General features: G+C 41.4%; 5 protein-coding genes across 5 annotated transcripts; 2 read left to right on the forward strand and 3 right to left on the reverse strand.

The window, feature by feature from the left end:
• The first annotated feature begins 322 nt into the window (after positions 1-322).
• Positions 323-6,539, forward strand: kpna1 (karyopherin alpha 1 (importin alpha 5)). Its single transcript, XM_053412325.1, has 14 exons — positions 323-460; positions 1,208-1,341; positions 1,540-1,653; positions 1,765-1,864; positions 2,052-2,146; positions 2,298-2,429; positions 2,565-2,653; positions 2,765-2,864; positions 3,029-3,192; positions 3,461-3,539; positions 3,623-3,748; positions 3,866-3,993; positions 4,297-4,472; positions 4,645-6,539. Exons 2-14 carry the CDS (start codon positions 1,216-1,218, stop codon positions 4,830-4,832), a joined length of 1,617 nt encoding a protein of 538 aa, XP_053268300.1. The 5' UTR covers positions 323-460; positions 1,208-1,215; the 3' UTR covers positions 4,833-6,539.
• Positions 6,540-7,351: 812 nt separating this feature from the next.
• On the reverse strand, positions 7,352-10,631 carry fam162a (family with sequence similarity 162 member A). Its single transcript, XM_053412327.1, has 5 exons — positions 10,470-10,631; positions 9,634-9,735; positions 9,114-9,225; positions 8,287-8,395; positions 7,352-8,054 (listed from the first exon to the last, which is right to left on the reverse strand). The coding sequence occupies exons 1-5, from the start codon at positions 10,510-10,512 to the stop codon at positions 7,932-7,934; spliced, it is 489 nt and encodes a 162-aa protein (XP_053268302.1). The 5' UTR covers positions 10,513-10,631; the 3' UTR covers positions 7,352-7,931.
• Positions 10,632-14,403: 3,772 nt separating this feature from the next.
• On the forward strand, positions 14,404-17,077 carry mix23 (mitochondrial matrix import factor 23). The gene is made up of 5 exons (XM_053412669.1): positions 14,404-14,544; positions 15,285-15,410; positions 15,507-15,653; positions 16,274-16,333; positions 16,419-17,077. Exons 1-5 carry the CDS (start codon positions 14,494-14,496, stop codon positions 16,467-16,469), a joined length of 435 nt encoding a protein of 144 aa, XP_053268644.1. The 5' UTR covers positions 14,404-14,493; the 3' UTR covers positions 16,470-17,077.
• Positions 17,078-18,489: 1,412 nt separating this feature from the next.
• Positions 18,490-19,642, reverse strand: cst14a.2 (cystatin 14a, tandem duplicate 2). Its single transcript, XM_053412671.1, has 3 exons — positions 19,478-19,642; positions 19,252-19,353; positions 18,490-18,811 (listed from the first exon to the last, which is right to left on the reverse strand). Exons 1-3 carry the CDS (start codon positions 19,541-19,543, stop codon positions 18,683-18,685), a joined length of 297 nt encoding a protein of 98 aa, XP_053268646.1. The 5' UTR covers positions 19,544-19,642; the 3' UTR covers positions 18,490-18,682.
• A 975-nt stretch (positions 19,643-20,617) lies between these two features.
• Positions 20,618-21,806, reverse strand: LOC128425841 (cystatin-B). The gene is made up of 3 exons (XM_053412670.1): positions 21,652-21,806; positions 21,426-21,527; positions 20,618-20,945 (listed from the first exon to the last, which is right to left on the reverse strand). Exons 1-3 carry the CDS (start codon positions 21,718-21,720, stop codon positions 20,817-20,819), a joined length of 300 nt encoding a protein of 99 aa, XP_053268645.1. The 5' UTR covers positions 21,721-21,806; the 3' UTR covers positions 20,618-20,816.
• Between the last annotated feature and the right edge of the window lie 863 nt (positions 21,807-22,669).

Consider the following 22,669-nt stretch of genomic DNA (forward strand, 5'->3'; position numbering starts at 1 on the left):
CCCCCCCCCCCCCCACAGGAGAGTATGTGCTTGTGTGTGTGTGTGTGTGTGTGTGTGTGTGTGTGTGTGTGTGTGTGTGTGTGTGTGTGTGTGTTTGTGTGTTTGTGGCCGCGGTGCTTCCCGGTTCTCCCTGGCACTACGCTGCGGGTGCGAACAGCCCAAGTATTTAACATGGGCGAGGAAAGGAGTGCTGTCGGTGCGTCACGGGGTTAGAGGATGATGGTGTGACGTTACTATATTGTTTTACATTGCATGTGTCACGTCATGATAAATCAGTCTCTTGTGACGCCCTCTCGGCATTTTGCGCCCTAGGCAACCGCCTACGTTGCCTGTACCAGGAGCCACCCTGTGCGTGGGGGGATCGAGCACTGGATGTCACGCATGCGCAGTAACGTACCGGCAACGGCTGTACAGACGGTGGCCTAGAGACGCAGGGATCACTGAGCCCGATTTTTGACAGGTGGGATAATAACACTCCAAGTTTTTGTCTGTGTGTGGTAACGCTTCATTTCAACAGCCGGATTGAATCCTCCATCTCGGCTACGTTTGGGAAATGCCGGGCCGTCGCATGAGCTAACGTTAACGCTGCTTTCCTGAGCTAACGTTAGCTAAGTCAGCTAGCAGCCGCTAGCCAGCTAGCTAGCTTTCAGAAGTAGCTCGTCCTAACAACGACTGTGACATTAGTTAACTGGCTTAATGTGGCCTCTCCCTCGTTTAATACTGCTCTGTGCGTTTGTGAACAGTGGGTCGATAACTGGAGGCGGGACACCGCAGCGTTACATAACGATTTGTTTGGTTGATTGTGTATTACGCAGTGTGAAGACACACAGAGCTAACCGGTTAGCTAGTATCCTCAGATGCCCCCATTTGTTTAAACAGTGTTCGATGGAGGGAACGAGCCCCTGTTCAGTTAGTTATTACACCACAAATGGAGTTTCCATGTCAAGGCAGCTTCCTTAGGCTGTGATCGTGTTATAAGCCTTTATGAACACTTGCTGAAAGAAAGCTTTCACCCTGACAGCTAGCTGCAATGTATCCAGGCTGAAGATACATGCATTGTTATACAACTGGTGCAATACAGGAGGAGGTCACCATATCAACACAGTGCCCAGCTCCAAATACTTTATGGCAATATTTTCTTAAGACCTGTTTTTACATAAGAATGTGCCCACATATTATTTACACTTTTATCCCTGCATGCTCCCAGGCTGCACAATGAATCAGGGTAAGGACAATGCACGACTCAAGAGCTACAAGAACAAGTCTCTCAACACAGATGAGATGAGGAGAAGGAGGGAAGAGGAAGGCCTGCAGCTCCGCAAACAGAAGAAGGATGAACAGGTGAGCAAAGTGCAGACAGGGGAATTGGGACTTCACATACCATACTCTGTCTTTAAGGGGGCTGAGTAATTTCCTGTCAGTGTTGTTGGTGTCCGATAGAACACTTGGGTCTGTGCGGCTTTTCTTGTGTCACAGCGGTGAGGAAGAGCAGATCTAAAAAAGGCCAAAGTAATTTAGTTTATAACTGTTTTGTTCCAGCTGTTTAAGAGGAGGAATGTTGCAACAGTGGAGGATGATGGCAACCTGGAGGACGATGGAATGGCCGATAGCGGCTACCTGGAGTCCCAGGCTAACAACATGGACCCACTCATGGTGAGAAGAAAATCCTCAAATTAAATATCGTTTTTTCTTACTTAGCTTTATTTTAAAGTCAGACGGGACATTATTTCATCTGTGTCTTGTCAAATCTCCAATGCTGCACAGGGTGGGGCCATCTCTGAGGATATGACTCAAATGATCTTCTCCAGTTCCCCAGAGCAGCAGCTAATAGGCACTCAGCGCTTTAGGAAACTCCTTTCCAAAGGTAAGATAAGTACTTTTCACCTCATTTCATTATCCTGGTGTTTCCTTATCATGCTGGATGACGATTTAATGCCATTTGGAATTATAAATGTTGAATCCTTGATAACATTCTAATCTACTGATATCTAGATAATGTTGTGAGGGATATTGCATTTCAAATTTCTGCCGTATTGTCAATCTCCACACAGAACCTAACCCACCCATTGATGAAGTCATTGCCACTCCAGGGGTGGTGGAGTGCTTTATTGAGTTCCTGAAGAGGAAAGAAAACTGCACGCTGCAGGTACATTTCCTCATCAAATCGTTTTTTATCTCGCTTTTCAAACTGCTTGTTCTGTGTGTAATTCTACAGGTAGCCTTACCTGAGTGACCAACACAAGTTGATTAATCAATACGTTTCTTTATTTTGATTGTTGATTTGGATATTGTTTTAGTTTGAAGCTGCGTGGGTGTTGACCAACATCGCATCAGGTACATCTCACCAGACACGGGTGGTAATCCAGGCTGGAGCTGTGCCCATATTCATAGAGATGCTCAGCTCTGACTTTGAAGACGTACAGGAACAAGTAAGAAGTTTTTCCTGACAGTCACTAAAACGTCTCTTGTGATGTTTTTCCATATATTAATGTCCCTGTCTGGCTATAAATATCCTTTTGGCATGTTTAAATGAATAAAACATGGTGTGGATTTACATTTTTCAGGCAGTGTGGGCCTTGGGAAATATAGCAGGAGACAGCACAGAATGCAGAGACTTTGTCATAAACTGCAACATTCTACCATCCCTGGTGCAGTAAGTAGCAGCTCAGCAACAACTTGTCTTCAATTGAAATCATCTAATTACATAATTATATGTAATAAATTTGGTGCCCTTCAGAAAACATGCTTTATAAAACTCTTGCAGGTTATTGGCCAAACAGAATCGTCTAACGATGATGAGGAACGCAGTGTGGGCACTCTCAAACCTGTGCCGAGGAAAAAACCCACCTCCAGACTTCACTAAGGTAATTAGCCAAGATAAACATGTCTCTATGCTAACAGCACACCTCTACATGCCATACCTCTTATTCCGTGGTCAAACGTTGCTTTCTGTATATCTACACTGGGAAACAGTCGCACCCACTGTCCGACCCACCACCTGTCTTTGTCCAATCTATTTTTCTTCCAGGTGTCCCCATGTCTCAGTGTGCTGTCTTGGCTGTTGTTCGTCAATGACACGGACATCCTGGCTGACGCTTGCTGGGCGCTCTCCTACTTATCTGATGGCCCCAATGACAAAATCCAGGCTGTCATTGACTCGGGAGTCTGTCGCAGGCTGGTCGAATTACTGATGTAAGAATTTAAGTTTTCTCTAACATTCAAGTTTTTTACGAATTCATTACCAGCAGTGACAAACTGTATAAGTCAGGGGAGGATGTTTGACATTAAAACAACAAAAAAAAAACCATTAACTCACTGTTGATGACACACTACATAAAGTACGACTTACTTATTATTGCTAACATACATAAACTGAAGGGTGAATTATTTTATGTCATTAGTATCAAACTTCAGAAAGAACATGTGAGTGATCTTGCAGCACAAATCTGCTTCATTCTAGGCACTCTGACTATAAGGTGGTGTCCCCTGCACTGCGAGCTGTTGGGAACATAGTCACTGGAGATGATCTACAGACACAGGTAATAGACACACATCCATTCAAAGGAAGTTGAACTACCTATGCAGAAACTGAGTACTGTAATTGGTGGAGTTTTTTTTGTAGGTGATCCTGAACTGCTCAGTGCTGCAGTCCCTACTTCACCTCCTGAGTAGCCCCAAGGAGTCTATCAAGAAGGAAGCCTGCTGGACGATCTCCAACATCACTGCAGGGAACCGAGCACAAATACAGGTGGGTGTGTGCGCTATGGCTTTTCTTCTCCTTGAAAATGTTTAATCACAGCGATTTAAAGGTTGACTCTAGCTCCTCCTAATGCAATGGCTCTTTTTATTCTTTCCCGCTCGGCAGCTGGTAATGGATTCAGGTCTGCTGGCTCCTCTCATCACTATCCTGCAAGTAGCAGAGTTTCGCACAAGGAAGGAGGCAGCGTGGGCCATTACCAACGCCACCTCGGGGGGGTCCGCAGAGCAAATCAGGTAAGATCATTTATATAATTTTCGTATTTATAACGTGTCTCATATTTTTCCTTTTCCACAAGAAAGCTCAATTGTGTTACAATCCTACAATTCTCTCACATTCACATTTTTTGAATTCGTAGATATGTAAATATTTAATTTCAGAGGTTTAACTGCTGGTAGTGAATTGAAGCTCCTCTTGTTTCTGTCATCTTCCTCTGTAATGGCTGTGGTGTATTTGTATCTATTGTTTGAGGATGGTTCAACAGCTTATCGTATTTGTCTTGTGCACTGATCGTTCTCTGTGTGTACTGCTTCCTGCAGGCACTTAGTGGAGCTGGGCTGCATTAAACCTTTGTGTGACCTGCTCACACTTATGGACTCCAAAATAGTTCAGGTGGCTCTGAACGGTCTGGAGAACATCTTGAGACTGGGTGAACTAGAGGCCAAGAGAAGTGGAGGCATCAACCCCTACTGCGCACACATCGAAGAGGCCTACGGTAGGTGTCCATATTAGAAAACATTACATACAAGCTGGTTCCAAGTGCAATGACAAGCAAGTGCTGAATGGTTGTCGGCAGGTTTGGTTGATAACTTGAACCACTGATTATTTAAATAGTTTTCAATCAATAATTTGTCAATATTGACATTACATCCCTCTGTTCGCCTCAGGTCTGGACAAGCTGGAGTTCCTGCAGGGCCACGAGAACCAGGAAATCTACCAGAAAGCCTTCGACCTGATCGAGCGCTACTTCAACACTGATGATGAGGACCCGTCTCTGGCTCCGGCCGTCGACCTGCAGCAGCAGCAGTTCCTCTTCCAGCAGTGCGAGGCCCCGATGGAGGGTTTCCAGCTATAATGCTAGATCCTCCCACTCCCCCTGTGCTCCACCTTCATCCTCACCTCTGCTCATTTCTCTCGCTCTCTGCCCACTGCCACGATCAAGGGCGACGACGACCCTCTGCGATCAATTTTCAATCATTGTCATGATTCTGAAAAATGCTAACATCACAGGAGCACGTGTATGTGTGCGCACATACGTCCAGTGTGAGTTCGAGTGCTACAGTCGTGTCAGCCAGTTTGTGAAGGTTTCATTCAAGATCCAGTGTCGCGCATTTGAGTTCATCTCTGCGCCCGAGTCTCTCCTACCTGCTCAGGCCCCAGCATCCTGTACTAGCAGATTTTCCCTGTTATAAGTCCCTCTTCTTTCTTTTTGGATTTCCTCCTCAGCTCATCCCAAATGAAAGGCACCTCTCTACGCCCTCCCGCGGGATAGGCGACTCCCATCTGTGAGTCAGTGGGAGATTTCCAGTGCTCTGCTTGTCTGATAGAAGCATAAATGACTCACAAGACAGACAAACATGGACGTGATTTGTAACTCCACTCCCACACACCCACACAGAAGGATGATCTAGCCTAAACACTGGACTGACCGTGAGACGTTGACTGCATGTGAAGCTGTGGTCACTGGGCTGAACTGCCCACAGCAGAGCCACGTGACCAGTCCCAACCCCCAAGACTCAACTGACGAAAGGCACTTACACGACTTTTCAAAAATATGGAGGGGAATTCCCTCGTCTCCTTTTTCCAGCCATTGGATAGGTGACCACAGATGGACAAATCAGGAACTTGACCGTGTTGCTGAGGGGTGGAGCTTGTCGGTGACACACCAGGCTGCTTGCGTACCATCCTGGATCTCATATCATACATTCCTCTATCCAGTAATGGGACTTTTCCACCTGCACAGGCTCCATCCCTGAAGAGTCAAGCCTGCCTCCTAGCTCTGGTGTGAAATGAATAACCCCATGGAACCATGGGTATTGGAGTCTTCCCTCGCACTGAGACAATTGGACAGACTTGGACAAGACAAAACAGACTATTTGACCCTGGATTCTGTCCAGCACCAAACCAGCGGGAATTTGAATTATCTCACAATAATTTCATTTTATTTGCAGCACTTTAGTTCAGGACTGATGCCTCATTGAGAAAAGACCGTAGTTTTTACATTAAGTATTTAATTGGTTGATGACGCCCCTCTTCCCTCCTTAGGAAGTTGGGTGAGGAGCGGTGTGATCTGTATCCTTGGTCCCCGACTGGTAATGACATGGATTACAATGTTCTTCACTATTTACCCTTCACACAAAGGGACTCAAGCAGATTGTGGACAGAAACTGTTAGCACACTAATTACAGTCAGTAGCTCATACTGCCTCAGCAAAGCTACAAGAACTTTATTAGGACAAAGTAAATCAACCTTTTTTCTTTTTTTTCCTGAAAATTGGATGTTTAGGTTTTAGGTTAGCGACTGCCATGTTGCTGATGGTGCCATAATCTTTACAGAAATCCTTCCAGATAATTTCAACAAAAATCCAGATTAAAACTTGAAAAGACTGGTGATCTAAGTTAGCTAAACTGAATGTTTGTTTACCATGTCCTCTTTACATTGCTTAATTTTGTCATTAATCTCTGTAAGAGATGACCAGCTCTACGTGTTCATTACTGTTTGTTGTACTGAGTTTGTGCACCTGTCCCCTGTTATGCCATTTGCATAAAAGCCGTTTCATGAACCACAGTGTAAGTGAATTAGCTTCCCTGTAGTGGGACACAATATTTGTTGATCCGTTCATGTACTTTGACCTTCATTTAGAATGGAATTTATTGATTAATCAGCCAATTGTATTTTTGGTTTACAATTGTCGTACAATACAGAAAATCATATAAGGCAACAAATAAAGGTTAGTTATTTACAGAAAAGACGTCAATGTATCTTTCACAGTGACCCTGTGCAGCCAGGCAGGGTTTTAAATTCTGCTCGGCTCAGAGCTGTTAAGTGATTTTTATGTCGGGGAAAAAAACAAACCCATCAATCTCTTGACTGTCATCCCACTCACTGAACTGACACACAACTGAGAGGGAGATGTTACCCATGATCCCCGACATCTTGGACCGGAAAAGCCGCTGCAACATAAAATAAACTGCTTAGGAGTCTTCATATTTTTTAAGTTTCTTTGCTGAATATTGGAGCTAAACTTGTCTACTCTTAATCTCCCCGATTTTTGCCAATCTCAGTCAGTTCCCAACGCCTCAGGAGATCCTACCAAAACGTCCCCATTCTCCTGATTCAAAGTCAGTGAACCATCAAACTGGTTTTGATTCTGTTGTTTTAGGGTTTAAAAAAAGGCAAAGTGTTGCTTGGAGACTTTCCATTTCAGCTCTTCTACTCCTGCCACATATAGTGGGAAACACTCGGTGAACCCCGGCACCTACTGAACTGCACCTCATGGAAAATGTGGGTCAGATTCCAAATGAGGAAAATATAGATTTAGATTTACAGTATAGATGACGCAGAACCAGATCCGTTCATTAAATCAAATTCACATTTTCAAGTTGCGATACTTTATTTAAATGAATTATTTTGGTGCTCACTATGTACAAAGACATCTCACAAACAAGCCTGATTACATTGACAGAACAGGATAGAGGATTGTACAGATGGTTAAGCCTGAGCCAGTTGTTGGTATTTACTGAAGAACATATAAGTCTTTAAAAGGCGGATAAAAACAATACCGTTGCCTTTGAGCTTACTTTAAAAACAGAGATATCTAAGGCATTTATATTGGAGAGCTTGAGAGGTATGTGTTGGGTTTGTGCAACTGATTTGTAGTCTGAAAATTAATATTTCCATTCTCCAAATATGTGATAACACCACAAATTATCAGTGTAGCATCCTGACAAACAGATTCCACTTTTTAACCTCCAAACATTCAAACACAGAGTTTCAAAATTCATTAAAGAAGCCATTGTTGTGAGTCAATCTGCTGGTTGTTAAAAGCACTCAGTATTGACTGCTTCAATATCATTTGGTTGCTCATTTCTCCAAAGGAATGGGAGTGGAGCGCGTTGCAGTTGTGAGACATACAGTAGGAAGGGAACATAGTTGTGAAGGGACACACAGTCCTTCACTGAGCCTTCTCAGCCAGAGCAGCAGCAGCAGCAGCTTCCTCTTGTTGGTGGAGTTCCTCCCTCCACCGAGCTTTCTTCGCCATGTTTTGAGCAGTCAGGGACTCGTTTCGTCCGGCCGCCTGCAAAAAAGGAAAAAAAAGAAAAATAAGGTCCGAAACATTTTCACTTTAAATAAATAAACAGAATTAACGTTTAATTCATAAGAAAACTAAGTCAAAGCTGAAAGCGGGGAAAATGCTCAGACCAATACTGCTCCTTCACAACATTGTGAACAGATCGCCTGACTTAACGTCCCATAAAAACAGATACTGGAGAACTATGCAAACAATGCACTCATCTACTGCTACTCACCCGCTTGCCCAGGATCACAGTGATCAGACACGCCACTATTGTTGCCCCCATCATCAAATAGCACATTTTCACTCTGACTTTGTTTCGGGCAGCATCGATCATCTCGTATCTGCGTCACAGGGAGATGAATAAAAAAAGACAATCATTAATAAATTAAGGCCTTTGGAATACATGTCGGGAGTCGAATATAAACATTGTACCTCTAAAAAGATTTTTTTGTGTCACGTCAAAAGGAGCATGAATAGATAATTCTCACAGATTTTACAGTGAACAGTGCCTGACTTGTGGAGGAGAAAGACATGATCTGGAAACTCTAGAGGAGCAGCTCATACGATATGCCCAAGACACGATGCTGTATACATAGTAATAAGACTTAATTTGATCAAATTTTATAATTTGTTATATAATTTGACATCATAACACACGTCGTTTTATAGGTGACAAAAACATTTGGAACACGTCAATCCTTTGACATGTTTTGCGAGGCTTTTCATCGAGGCACATCTTGCATGGCATTAAAAGTGGTGTGCTTGTGTTCCTTTTCAACATGTATTATGTTCATTGTGTATAGAGGAGGGGGTCTGCAGTTTGTATGCGTGACAATCAGGTCTTTTATCAAAGCAGCACATCAGAAATCACCCCCACCCTTTGTCAGTAATTACCTCCAGCTACAAACAAAACCCAGGTTTGACCTACAGCAGTCTCAATGCTGCTCATCTAGTTATCTCTCTCCGTTTCTTGTTCAGAAAATTAACTCAATCACGCACCAAGCCAATCGCATTCAAGTGTGCTGGGAGGTCTGGTATAAACAGGAAAGGGCTACTTACGACACAAGCTCCGGTATCTGGTCTGGGGTCTTGAAACGTCCCGACCAGATCAAAATCCTCCTGTCCATATTCGAGGGTCTGGAGCCTGGGATTCTGAACGCAGGACGAGGTGCTGTATGACAGAACACAGCATGCAATCAAGAACAAATAAACAGAGCGGAAGTCCGTGAAGTCCGTGACTCCCACATTGTGAAGAGAAGACAGAAATGTTCCTCTTCACAAGCCCCCCGATTAGAGCCAACACATTTCAGAATCTGACCCCACTTCCTGTGTCCCCCCCGTCCATTGGGACCTTCACACACTTGCAACGTGACTGCTGACGTATATAATGTAATCTAAATAAACATGGAAGTGTTTTAATCTATGAATGTAGTCCTTTCAAACCATGTTGATTTATGCTCAATTTTCCATTTATAGTGGTAACTTCCATGTTTATGTGACGTGCAATGGTTTTCTAGACTAGAGATTAAGAGCAAATGAAATGTAAATATCTGTGGTTGAACTGGAACCAGAGCAGTACCTTCGACTGGGGCTGCAGGCAGAGGCTCTGTTTTGACCTCCTGTGGTTTATTGCACATCCCTCTGTGGCTCCATGTTTCTGTGACGTGTCTGCAGCGCTGACCTGTTCAAATCAAATAATAACAATGAGCAATGTGCCGCAGGTCTGCCACAAACTCTGCTTTTTCATCACCTGGAAGATCCATCGGCACATTATTTCTCAGCCAAATCCAAGCTGCTGAAACACTCAAAGTGTCACTGATTGATACGAGTGATCAATGGTCAGATTGTTTTATGCTAAATGGGTTCGCATTTCCTTAGAGAATCCTTACATGTAAGTTAGATTATTTTCAAATGAATCTGCTGACTACAATCTTCTGTCAGTACAATATTCACTGATAAACAGCGTAACGCCCTACACATGTATATATATACCCTGATGGAATTCTCTAAAGCTAAGGGTAACTTCATGAAATGTTATGCAAGATACAAAAAAAGTACGCAAGAAATATTAGTATAATAACATACACAAGTACAACGAGAAAGTACACAGGAGGTCAGCAGCCTCCTGGTGTGATGTTAACTTACATAACAATGTGGAGGTGTCTCATTTTTGTCAGTGTTGCAATTTTACAGTGTTTGACTTTTAATGGTGTGACTCAACAGGGGACAAATGTCACGATGCGGGACTTGCATTCGTCTTTATGTTTGTCCACATTAGAAACATGGCACAGCGACTAAAGAGCATGTGGGTTTTAAAACAAGAGTTGTATAATGTTGGGTTATTAATCTAGCTAAATTAGCGATACAGTCACCAACACGAAAACCCCACGACAGGTCGAACGAAACGATACGAACCTAATAATCTGCCAATGGAAAGGCGCGACCTGACGAGATTCATGGTTGAAATGAGAAAAACACGAGTCAACGCGTCCACGGGTCCATTAAAGTGCGAGATGCGAAGCAGTCGCAGTTTCTTTCTCAGCTGGTGAAAGTCAACAGGACCCCGCAGGACCCCGTCACGTAATCAGGCCCGGAGATGGGTGCCTGATCATAAATGAAAGCTGGTGGTTTAAAGCTTTCATTTATGATCAGGCACAATCCACAAAAGTCGTGGATTTGTTAAACAACACTTTATTTTTGCTTGAAAGAGTAAAGAGACATTTCCCCGTTATGCATACTGAAAAAATGCAGATGAATATTACTTCAGCTTTTAATTGATCATTAAAAAACGTCTTGCTATGATCTTTTGTTAGAATAGCAATGCCAACATAGACAGGGTGCAATGCAAACGGTGCAGCATTTAATTTATCCATAACTCCTTTAAGAGCTAAAAAAAGATTCCTAAAAAACTATTTTTATCAGTGCTGAAATTACTTAAACTGAAGCATTTCATCACGTTAACTTTTCTTTTCTACAATATAAACAAGTCTTTATTTCAATGTACAGATTCTACCTCTTAGTATCGGTGAGTCGCCTATCTATTAAAAGAAAACATACAATCTGAAAAAGTTGTTAAGTTATGAGGGAAAAGTCTCAAATTTAATGTCTGCGAGAGAAAGAGTTAAAGATAACATGATTATTTCTGTTTCTTTGAGAATCAAACATTTGAAAACAGAAAACAGTAAACAAAAAAAAGATATTCAATAAACCCTAATGTCTTGATGTTTTTATTTATGCCTCTTAAGCCCTGAACCCTTAAAAATAAACGGTCTCTTATCTATAATAAAAATATTTAGGATTATACATATATAAATATCCATAAATTGTCTTTCATATAACCCCATATATATCTCTTTTCCACATGACAATGTTTCCTTGTATAGTTTGCTGATATTCTCAACAAGGTCATTTATTCATGTTCTAGTTTATACTTCCAAAAAAACAAGTCAGCAAAATCAATCTTAAGGACATAAAAACAATGAGTTGCCTCTGTTGTCTTTGGTGAGTGTGTTCTCCCTTTAGTGTGTACTCTTTGGTGCATGTGTTCTCTTTGGTGTGTGTTATTCTCCTCTAGTCTAGTTGATAGGTGAATGTTCAAAGTAGTCCAGGGCAAACAGAGAGAGCACTTACTATACACAGGAACATCAGGATATTCGACCTGATTTTTAAAAACTAAGCCAATAACAGTATTGAAGTATAGAAAAACAATATCAGAAACAAGAATATGGACATCGACAGCATTGAGAACATGTGTGTTCTCTATGGTGTGTGTTCTCTATGGTGTGTGTTCTCTTTGGTGTGTGTTCTCTATGATGTGTGTTCTCTTTGGTGTGTGCTATAATCTCATCTCTGATTTCTCCCTTTACTCTAGATGATAGGTGAATGTTATAAGTAGTCCACAGCAAACAGAGAGAGCACAGAGAGGATTTACAACCCTATGTTTATAAACTATGCCAATAACAGAAGTATTGAAAAGCAATAACAGAAACATGAATATGGACATCGACAGCATTTTAGCCATTGTGACGTCCTATTTCCAAGGCATGACATCTGAACAATGGAATCTTTCGAAAGCAGGCAAACCTGATGTGGCCACAATAACCATACTGGGAGAGAAGCTGCTGGAAATTGTCATTTTGATGACAGAATCCATCCTTAAGGGTCTTGAGAGCACAGCTGTGCCTTTGTCTGAGAAGAGTGTGATTTGCTCTTTGGGCAACCAACTTCCTCAGATTTTTGTTCAGGCTCTTGACGTTCCAGATGAGGTCAATCTGGCCAGCTCAGAGAAGTTGACAAGGTTGATTGCTAAAGAGATTGCAGAGTGTGTCAACTCTGTCCTTTCCATGAGCGTGGGCAGTGTGAAGGAAACTATTCCTCGTGTCACACCTCCAAAAAGACTACAATGTCTGATTCAACAGGCCGGCAAAATGATCCAAGGACTCATGAAGAATCTGAAAAACCAACAACTGGTCAATAAAGAAGACAGTCAGTAATCATCCTCATCCCGGAAGACAATCTCAGAAGACAGAGAAAGTCTTCTGTCTGCAACATCCAAAATTGTCCAGGAGATCATTAAGGATGAGGTCTCTCAATTCACCGAATCTTCTTCTGAGGAAATTTCCGACTCTGATCATGAGCAGTTGGAATCTGGCTCCAGTCTGGAGATTAAGAATGTTGCAGATGACGTTGTTGAGGTGATTGTGGAAGAAATCATGTCGCAAAACCAAGTTGATCTAGAAGCAGCCCAAAGCACACCGTCTCTGAAGAAAATGTGGGGAAGGATTAAGACATGCGCTGCAAAGCAGTTTGCCCAAGCGTCCATTTGTCATATTGTGGAGAGACTGAATATCAAGTACTTTAACAGTCCTGACAACCCAGCCTTTGACAAGGTTTTAAGTAGGCAGTCAATGCAGGTTGTCATGAGTGATATTGACGCTCTGCTTCCAACAGCAGTTGGTGAGATACAGCAGGGGCAGAATGTGTCTCAATGGATGGATGATATTTTCAGTGGTAATACCCTTGAGTTAACCAATGAGCTGAAAAATATCCTCAACAATCACATTGATAGGATGAGACCTAAGATCACCTCACAACCAAAAGCCTCACAACCACAGCGCACAAGCATAATTGTTTTACCACCACGAGCTATCATATCAGCTGACATCCTTGCCATTGTGTGGTGTTTCCTTGGAGTAATGAGGTGGTGGCTTCACACACAGTCAGAAACTCTCACTTCCAAGGTGATAACACAAACATTAGAAAAAGCTGTGTCAGAGGGGCCAATCGGTGGGGCCAGTCTGCCTTCAGCAGCTCGTCAAGAGTCTGGTTCAGAAAGCGAGGTGACCACTCCTGAATTCAAGGAAGAATACAGAGAAGAGCAAGAGCCAACAGAGGACGGAAGAAAATCACGTCTCAGGATAATTGTTATGAAGGTGGTTTCGAGGATCTTTGATAAAGCAAAGGTGTTTAACACTCTCAGGTCACCAAACGCCATCATGGAACATCTGGTCGAGAAAATATGGGTCGAAATCAAGGATGAAGATTTTGAAATCACCCCAAAAACGATGACGTGCCTTGACAAAGTCATTTATAAAAAGATTTGCAAAAAGTGGCACAGTGGTATAAGTGTGGTTTTGGAATTGGAAATGAAAGACCCAGCACTGGAAGAATATATTGTATCTACCTTCAAAGATCAGCTTCTGAAGCCAATTTCCTCTGACTTTTTCCCCTTTCTTTGCTTCTGCGTGCTTGACCTGTCAATGCTGATGGCCCACATTGACTTTTTTTCTGCCTGGAGTACCCTATATGTTTGGTAGTTGTGTGTTCCTCTATGATTGTTAAGGTCTTGATCTTCTATGCAAAGTGCCTTTTAATAAATGTAATGTGTTTTCTCCAGGTTCTCTGGTTTCCGGTTGATTGTTCAACATTCGAAAATATGATAATACAATAAACTTTTGACTCAGATTGGCTGATCTCGTAGTTTCGTGTGAAACCATTGCACTAGTATTGTTTAAGATAATGTTAAAAAACATGACGTATATTCAGTAGTGACGGCCAGATGAAGCTTCATGAAGCATTGACGCTTTCCCTCCAATTGGTTCACTAATGGGCCGAAGCTTCATGGTGCTTCATTTGCTCTACTGCGCCATCAAGTGGACAATAAATTCAAAACAGGCAGTGATTATAAAGACACCATGGCTTTGGTGTGTGAAGCTTTGAATTGAATAAATCTATTGCGTTTCGCTGCCCCTTATATTTCGAATCGCACGCCAAACCAGCGGACCATTACCTGACTCATTCACGTGGTACGGCCGGCTTTGAACGTCACCACATACGTCATCAACAAAAGCTTCGATACGCGCTTCACAACATCCCTAATATTCAGTCAGGCGCCTTCTTGAACAGCCCTTCTGGTCCATGCAGGACCCCACAGTCCACCATGGCGGCGCCCAGTGCGACTTTAAACTGTGAGGACTTTTCAATGTTCCAGGTAAATTTCAACGAGATTTTCAATTTGTGTGATCGTGTCCCGGGATGGTGTCAGTCCGGGTCGTTGTGGTTCGGAGGTTCCGGCGTCGTGTCGTGTATTTCCTGTGTGACCCTCATGATCACTGTGATGTGGGTCCGATCGGAGAAGTGGCTGCATGTGGTTGAAGTAGATCACTTCAGTAGCACTAATAACTTTAACACTGTCATGATGGGATTCGGAGCGTTGTAACTTCTTCTCATTTCTGAAAGTACAAGTAAAGATAAAATAGGACAACTGTCTCAAATTGTATAAAAAACAAATGACTGCTCACCATCACCTCCTCAGGCTTTCAGATGTATTTCCAATCCACCAATCTGTTGAATCTTTAACATGACGAAGCTGCAGTTCTACATGGAGGTTCTCAGACAGACAGCTGTGCGAGAGGCCACAGTCTCTCCAGAGGACAATTAGTCATAAACATCCACAGATGAAATGAGAAAAATATTCACCATATATGGGATTATGTTATGTTCATGTATTAAATACTGAACGTAGCATCGGAGAGGTCAGCTGATCCCCTCCTATGTTTTCAATAGGCCAAGCTCATACCGGGGGGGCTTTTAGCTGCTGCTCTGCTGTGAGCACCAGAACAGAGCCAAACCACAAATACATTTTGAATGAAAAACATATATATTTGTTTTGGATGGTTTGGGGTTGACCTGAAGCTCCTGGGTGTCACTTTCTCCCACTGTGTTTCTCAGGAGGTGCTGAAGGTGATGCGCAACATGGATGACCGGATCGTCCACGGACTGAACACCACCGTGCCCACAGTTTCCTTCTCAGGCAAAGTTGATGCCACACAAACATGCAAACAGCTGTATGAATCTGTGAGTGTGACGACCAAGACTGAAGTATAGACCTCCATAGTGTCCCTTCCAGAGTTTCCGCCACAATGCATCTTTTGTCGTCCGTGCGCCACACAGATGATGGAGGCCCATCTGAGCAGAGACCAAGCTATCAAGGCCTGTATAGCCAAAACCTCTGCAGTGGTGGGACAGCTGCGTGAGGAAAGGGCAAAAGACGGCGAGGACCTGGCAGTCCTCAAACAACTCAGGAAGGAGCAGACCAAAGTACGTCTGGTTATCTATTGAAAAAAGGTTACCAGCATTTGAAAAGCTTGATAAGATTATTTCTCTCTGGCCCTAAAAACTTTTTTCGTGTTTGATAAAGTCTGTGCTACAAACGAAAGATTTGGACTTTAAAACAAAGTGATGAAAAGGAGAATCTAATGGACCACACTATTCAGCATAATGGGAAATGTAGGATCTTGTGTTTTTACAGTTTGTCCCATACTACAGACCAAAAGTCACAATATTTCAGCCTCTGTTGCTTCTTATTTTTACCATTTTCTGTGTCTCATGAGTCCCAGACTTTGTAAAAGTCAAATACTAAATCCCAGAAGTACCTTCGCTGTAATCTGTTTTTTTATATTCACTCTTTGGGGGTTTTCATTGGTTTGGATTAATTTCTCCTCTGTGTCTGCAACAGAGATCTAAGACACTGAGAAACATTTATTCAGGAAAATTTAAATAACAATCTGACCTGCATCTGCTCGGACAAATACCACAAATGACATGTAAAATGTTTTAATTTATTTTTTGATTAACCCTTTTTTACGAAAATATTCACGTTTGGGACAGGATCGTGTCACTTATCACTTATCTATCTTTACCCCCCCTCTTTCCTCCAGCTAAAGATGATGCAGTCAGAACTGAATGTTGAAGAAGTTGTCAATGATCAAAGTCTGAAGGTATGCTCCCTATAATCGGTGTTAACACCCTGTATTAACACAGCGTCACACAGCACGTCATTGGTTGCTGATTCCTTTTCTTCAGGTTTTCGGTGAAAGGTGCAGAGTCCACTACACGCCTCCGAAGGTGAAATGAAGCTCTGAGTGAGATCAGCTGCTTCACTTGAGGTTCAAACCCAGACTGGAGCTGAGACTGTGACTCCTGCCTGCAGGCACTTCCCCAGAGAGACCTCTCTGACCTCTTGTCCAACACACCTAGAGTATATTCCTCTGTGATTATTGTTATTGCATTACCATCGCTGTAAAACTGTCCCCTGTGTGCTTCTTTAATGAGAAACTGTGTACAAAAGGAGTTTTTTTTTTAAATGACAGAGAAATGTTGGCTGTCTGATTGAATCTGTCTTTTTTGCATCCAAAGGAAAATAAGTGGTACAGTTTAATCCCTGCTGTCCAATGCAAATGTGCAGGAAGGTGGTTTGTTGTGCCACCGTTTCAGTTCAGACAATAGACTGTTCAAAAGAGGGACGACCCGTCTCCACTTCTTCCAAAATATCTCGGATATGGGTGCCACCGTCTTGTGCCTTGGACTTCATTTGGAGCCGGAGTCTGCGCATTTGTGATCATTTTGTGGAGCTGCGATGTCAAGGTCCATTCACAAGACAGTCTGAGCTGTCAATCATGTTGTTTAACTCTGTTTTTATAGTATTAAATAACTAATTAAAACAAAATTTAATAGAAAATGAACATTTGAACGAACCTCAGTGTGACGCCAAAGTTGATAGAATTTTTTTTAATGTGTACTTTGACTTTCTAGTTTGGTCCATGTTCCATCTGCTAACATGCAGGAGGCAGGGTTCAGGACATATGCTGCAGAGGGCGATCAAGACAGATCTTAGACTGGAGGGAGCCAAAACAAGTGTGAAACCTCAGCCTCAGAAAAACTGAGAAAAAATAAAGATTAAATTCTTATGAATAATCTAAATTAAATGATTAGGATTTTGGGGCAGATTAAAAAAAATGATTTAGTCCTGCATAGCAAAGTAGCCATTTTAGTTGCTGTGGTTTAGGTAAATGGTTAAAGCTCAAGTAAGCTCTGAATAGTGAGAGAAAAGTTGATAGAAGCCTCAATATAGTTATCATTAAATATATATATCATAACATCCCAATTTCCTCATCAGTTGTTTTATTAAACAGAATACAATTCATGAGATAAGAGAATTTGTTTTTACCTTGCAAAGCAAACCAGGATTTAACAAGGTAAAGTTTAAACAAAACTAGTTACACTTGTTTGTGGGAACAAAAAGAGTCATGTGCTGAACAAAGAGGAACATCAGTCCCATGGTACACATGACTATGAGTAAAGTCAATGCAATGTGGTTACACAACAGTTGCTTATTTGAACTCGTGTTTGTGGGTTTAATGGGTGAGTTTCAACATATGGAATTGCAGGGTGTGCATAATTTACTTTGGTTGGGTTTCAGAAGAATAAATCACAATCTTCTAAGAAACAGGTATTGCAAGTTTACAGACAAAAGACTATTCAAATTGCTTTCCAAATACATGGAGGTGTATTCGGGGTGAAGCTAGAAATGTTTGGTCCTATGAAGAATATAATGCTGGCATCACCCAATCACCCCCCACGGAAAGAAACCTAAACCGACAAACTGCCTGGAAAAGTCCTCAAAGCTACTGACGAACGTTGTTGTGAGACATAGATGGACACTATATATAAAACATTTTTTAAACAAAATTAATTTTACTTCAAAATATTAGTCATAACATGCTGCCTGGAGATGGATAAAAAGAAGAGGGAAGTTGGTTTAAACTGCTAGAAAATATGTCCTTATTTGCATGGGGTGTTATTTCTGTCTCTCTCTCTCAAATCTTCCCATTTCGGACCACTACTCAAGGGTTGATGATACAAAACTTATTTTGGATATTGAAAAACACAAAGCTCTAAGACCCACGCTGCCAGTGTGAACCACACATTGAACAGAGAGAGGGGTGAAACATAAAGGTAATCCTGGAGAAATAAACCCCAAGTATATTTCATTCATAACTTAATAATAATAACTATAATAACAAATCCTGTTTGTGCTGGGACCTTGGAAACATCCTAATCCCCCCCGCCCACACAGAAACAAAAACAACTCTGATTTAATCAATTATCTTTAATGAATTCACGACATACAAAAATGTGTTGACATTCCCCTAAAATCATGAGCTACACTACTAAGAAAGTATATAATTAAGGTAACATTGTTTGATACAGAGCCGGGTTAATGTGAGATTAGTTGATTGAACAGCCTTTAGGCACTGATAGGATGCTTTGTTTGGTTTGAGGTTCCTTTAGAAATACTCAACGGGGTCGGAGTGGCTTTTGTCTTGCTGTATCTCAGACAGCTCAAGGGTTTCTCCATGACATGGCAGTTTTTTGTAGACGCGGAGATGAACATGATCATCTCCTCCGACGTGGACCTGCAAGGAAACAAAAGTTAGATTTTGTGTTCACCAGATGAATGCGAGTTCATCTCCGTTTTGCTCCTCTGAGAAAAACATCTGGTTCCACTAAGTGCACCGTCTAGTCGTTGAATGTCTCCCTGTAAACAGCAGCCTGCTGCATTTGAAAATTATGCTTTATGAGTCAGACAGTTTGTTTCCACTCGTCTGCTCTGGAAACACCATAAAGTAAAAATTTAACAGTTATGAGACATAGCCAAAGGAGAAGTTTGTGTATCAATAACAAGGTGCAATGGCAACACAACTTTTTAGACTTAGCCACGTCATTTATGGATGTTGGTCAAAGTGGAGAGTGTATAAAGAGTGAATGTTCATATTTGGGAGAACTGCCACTTTAAAGATGATATTTTCTATCATGTGTGTGTCTCATCCTCCAGGACTTGTTCTTCTTCTTCTACCTTAATGAAGTAGTTGGTCCCGGCCACAAGCTGCGTCTTGTACGACTTGGCTGTGAACACTTCGTAGGTCTTCCCTGCCTTTGCTTCAGCGTGGGGCTTCATCTACAATATCAACAACAACATCGTCATCAACAACAACAACAAAAACAACACAACGTGACACCAACCCTGTCCATGAGTGAATAGATCCCAGAGAACAGAGACGAACAATGGTTTCTCTACTCACAGCGTCACAGATCGTCTGGACTTGTACATCTGCTTCTTTAACCTCAGAGGATCCACCACACATCATCTTCGCGTCTCTTGATCGCAGCAAAAGTCACGATAAAATTACGAGAAGCGTCTTTTAGTCTTCTAACCAGGAAGTCACCGTGAGTCAGTGATCATATGATATTTTGGGGCGTACCATCCACCTGTAGGGGAGAGGGGTGGAGAGGAGCCGTCAACGGAGTCTTATACACCGATTTATAAATCAAATAAGGTGACTCCGAATGAAAATAAAATAAAATATGGTTCTATTTGAAACCATTTAAAGTTAAAATAGTAGAAGTAAGTGGTATGAATTATTGATTTAGAGTATTTTTTCCACCCCCTCTTCACTGTCTATGTGTGTTAGTCCGAGGCGCGTCTGCGGTCGAAGTAACAAACGAGGAATGTTCACCTCAGACAAAAGGTTAATTTAAACATGTTTGTAAAGGTTAATCCATGTTATTATTATTATTAGAAGTAGTAGTCGTAGTAGTTGTAGTAGTAGTTGTAGTATACTGTTAAAAGTACCAAACCTCCCCTGTACCTGCTAGTTTATTATTATAATTATTGTACACCTAGATACAGCTCAATTGTTTTAGCGTAATACATATAAATGTTGACTAACCTCAGTCAGGTTTTCATGTTAAACTTTCCGTCCATCCCATATGATGGTTTGCAGATTCAGTGACTTTTTCTAAATCACATTTTTGCATGTGATGTCATTGTTTTTCCCCCCTACATATAGCTTTTATTATAATACGTTTTTGCTGTTGTACAGTGTTCGCTCCTTGTTATTGATTCTGCTTATTGGTATTTATTTGTAAGAAAAACAGTGGATGGGCACTAATCTCTCTCTCTCTGTTCTGCTGACTGGAAAATGTGGAAATCAAACAAGACCGAACCACGCATTGAACAGAGAGAGGGTGAAACATAAAGGCTGTCCTGGAGAAATAAACCCTTATTATATTTCAGTCATAACTTGTTAATAAATACTTTAATTACATGAACTAATTAATAATAATGACAATAAGTGTTCTCTGAGTGACCCTGTTTGTGCTGGGACCTTGGAATCATCCTAACGCCCCCCGCACAGAAACAAAAACAAGAACAAATCAGATTTATTCAATTATTTTTAATTAATTCAAGGCTTACAATTTTTTTTTGACATTCTCCTAACATCTCCAGCTACACTACTAAGACAGTATATAATAAGATGTAGGGTAACTTTGCTTGATACAGAGCCGGGTTAATGTGAGATTAGTTGATTGAACAGCCTGTAGGCACTGATAGGATGCTTTGTCTGGTTTGTGGTCCCTTTAGAAAAACTCAATGGGGTCGTGGTGGCTTTTGTCTTGATGTATGTCAGTCAGCAGACAGTTCCCTCCATCACATGGCAGTTTATGGGTAACGCTGAGATGAAGATGATCATCTCCTCCCACATGAACCTGCAAGGAAACAAGGGTTAGAGTTTTAGTTCACCCGATGAATGCGAGTTCATCTTCGTTTTGCTCCTCTGAGAAAAAAATCTGGTTCCACTAAGTGCACTATCTAGTCTTTGAATGTCACCCTGTAAAAAGCAGCATTGTGTCATCTTCTTCTATAACACTGGCACCTCAGTGGATATCAGTAAGTATCAGTAAGTAAACAGTGTTGCAGCCAAATCCAATTCCGCTACTGACTTTGAATGTCTGACCCTACAGACACTATACATGACACCAGAGGAGCAACATGGAGGCTTTTATTATTTCTATAGTTTTTTTTAACGTTTGAAGAAGTAGTCACCAGATACTTCAATTGTATTGGATCGTCATAGTGGTGAGTGTACAAAGAGCGGATTTAAATTTTTAGGTGAACTTCCACTTCTAAGATGATATTTTCTGTGATGTGTGTGTATCATCCTCCAGGACTTGTTCTTCTTTTTCTACCTTAATCAAGTACTTGGTCCCGGCCACAACCTGCATCTTGTAAATCTCGGCTTTGAACATGTCGTACTTCTTCCGTAACCTTGCTTCAACCTCGGTCCTCACCTACACACCAATAAGTGACAACAACAACAACAACAACGACAAGAACAACACAATAAAACGCAAACCCTGTCCATGTGTGAATTGATCCCAGAGAAGAGAGAGGAACAATAGTTTCTCTACTCACCATGTCACAGATCAACTGGATTTTTCCATCTGCTTCCAGAACCTCGGAGAGTCCACCTCCCACAGACATCTTCACGTCTCTTGAGTGCAGCTAAGATCGAGAACGAGAAGGGTCTTTTATTCTTCTAACAGGGGAGTCACCTTTAGTCAGTGATCACATGATGTTATGGAGCGTACCACCCACCTGCAGGGGAGAAGGGTGGGGAGTGACACTGCATGAGGATACAATGTATTATGGTTCTATTTGAAACCATTAAAGTAACATTCGTAGAAGTAAGTGGAATGTATTCTTGATTTCATTTAATGTAGTGTAATACACATAAATGTTTAGTAACCTCAAAAAGGTTTTCATGTTAAACTTTTCATCCGTCGCTGATGGTTTGCAGATTCAGTGACCTCTTTTAAATCACTTTTTTACATCTGATATATTGATTTAATTACCATTTTTTGCTCTTGTGCAATGTTGTCTCCCCTTCACTGATTCTTCTTATTTTTTGTTGTTGTTATGGCTTTTATGTGATGATATCTTCTTATTGCACATTGTGTATCAAATGTAATGATTTAACTTAATTTGTTATTGTTTTGATATAAAAAGTCATTGTTTTGAGTAATGGTTTTGAATTGGCAATTATTTATTTGCAAAATTAACTCATTATTCGTTTGTAAGAAAGACAATATTTGGAGATACTACATCATTATATTTGATTAGTAAATCATTTCTTATCATCTCCATGGATTCAAGATAAGGCAACACCTCTGATACACCCACATTTTGTATTGGAAATTTAATCTTGAGTTGTGAAATAAAGAGTTTCTCGGACCGGAGTTGTCTTTGAGTTTTAATTATAAGCCCTGCAGAGGTTTACACAGTCAGAAAAAATGCTTCAGAGTACAGCTACGAATAGTTTAAAAGGAAGGTTTTTATACATTTTGTTAAACAGGAAACATATCAGAAAGCAGAAAGGAAACATCTGCCGTCTGGCAGTGGCACTCCCACTATAGCTTAGGTTCCTGCAGCT

The sequence above is a fragment of the Pleuronectes platessa genome, chromosome 20 (assembly GCF_947347685.1).
Source record: "Pleuronectes platessa chromosome 20, fPlePla1.1, whole genome shotgun sequence".
Lineage (NCBI taxonomy): Eukaryota > Metazoa > Chordata > Actinopteri > Pleuronectiformes > Pleuronectidae > Pleuronectes > Pleuronectes platessa.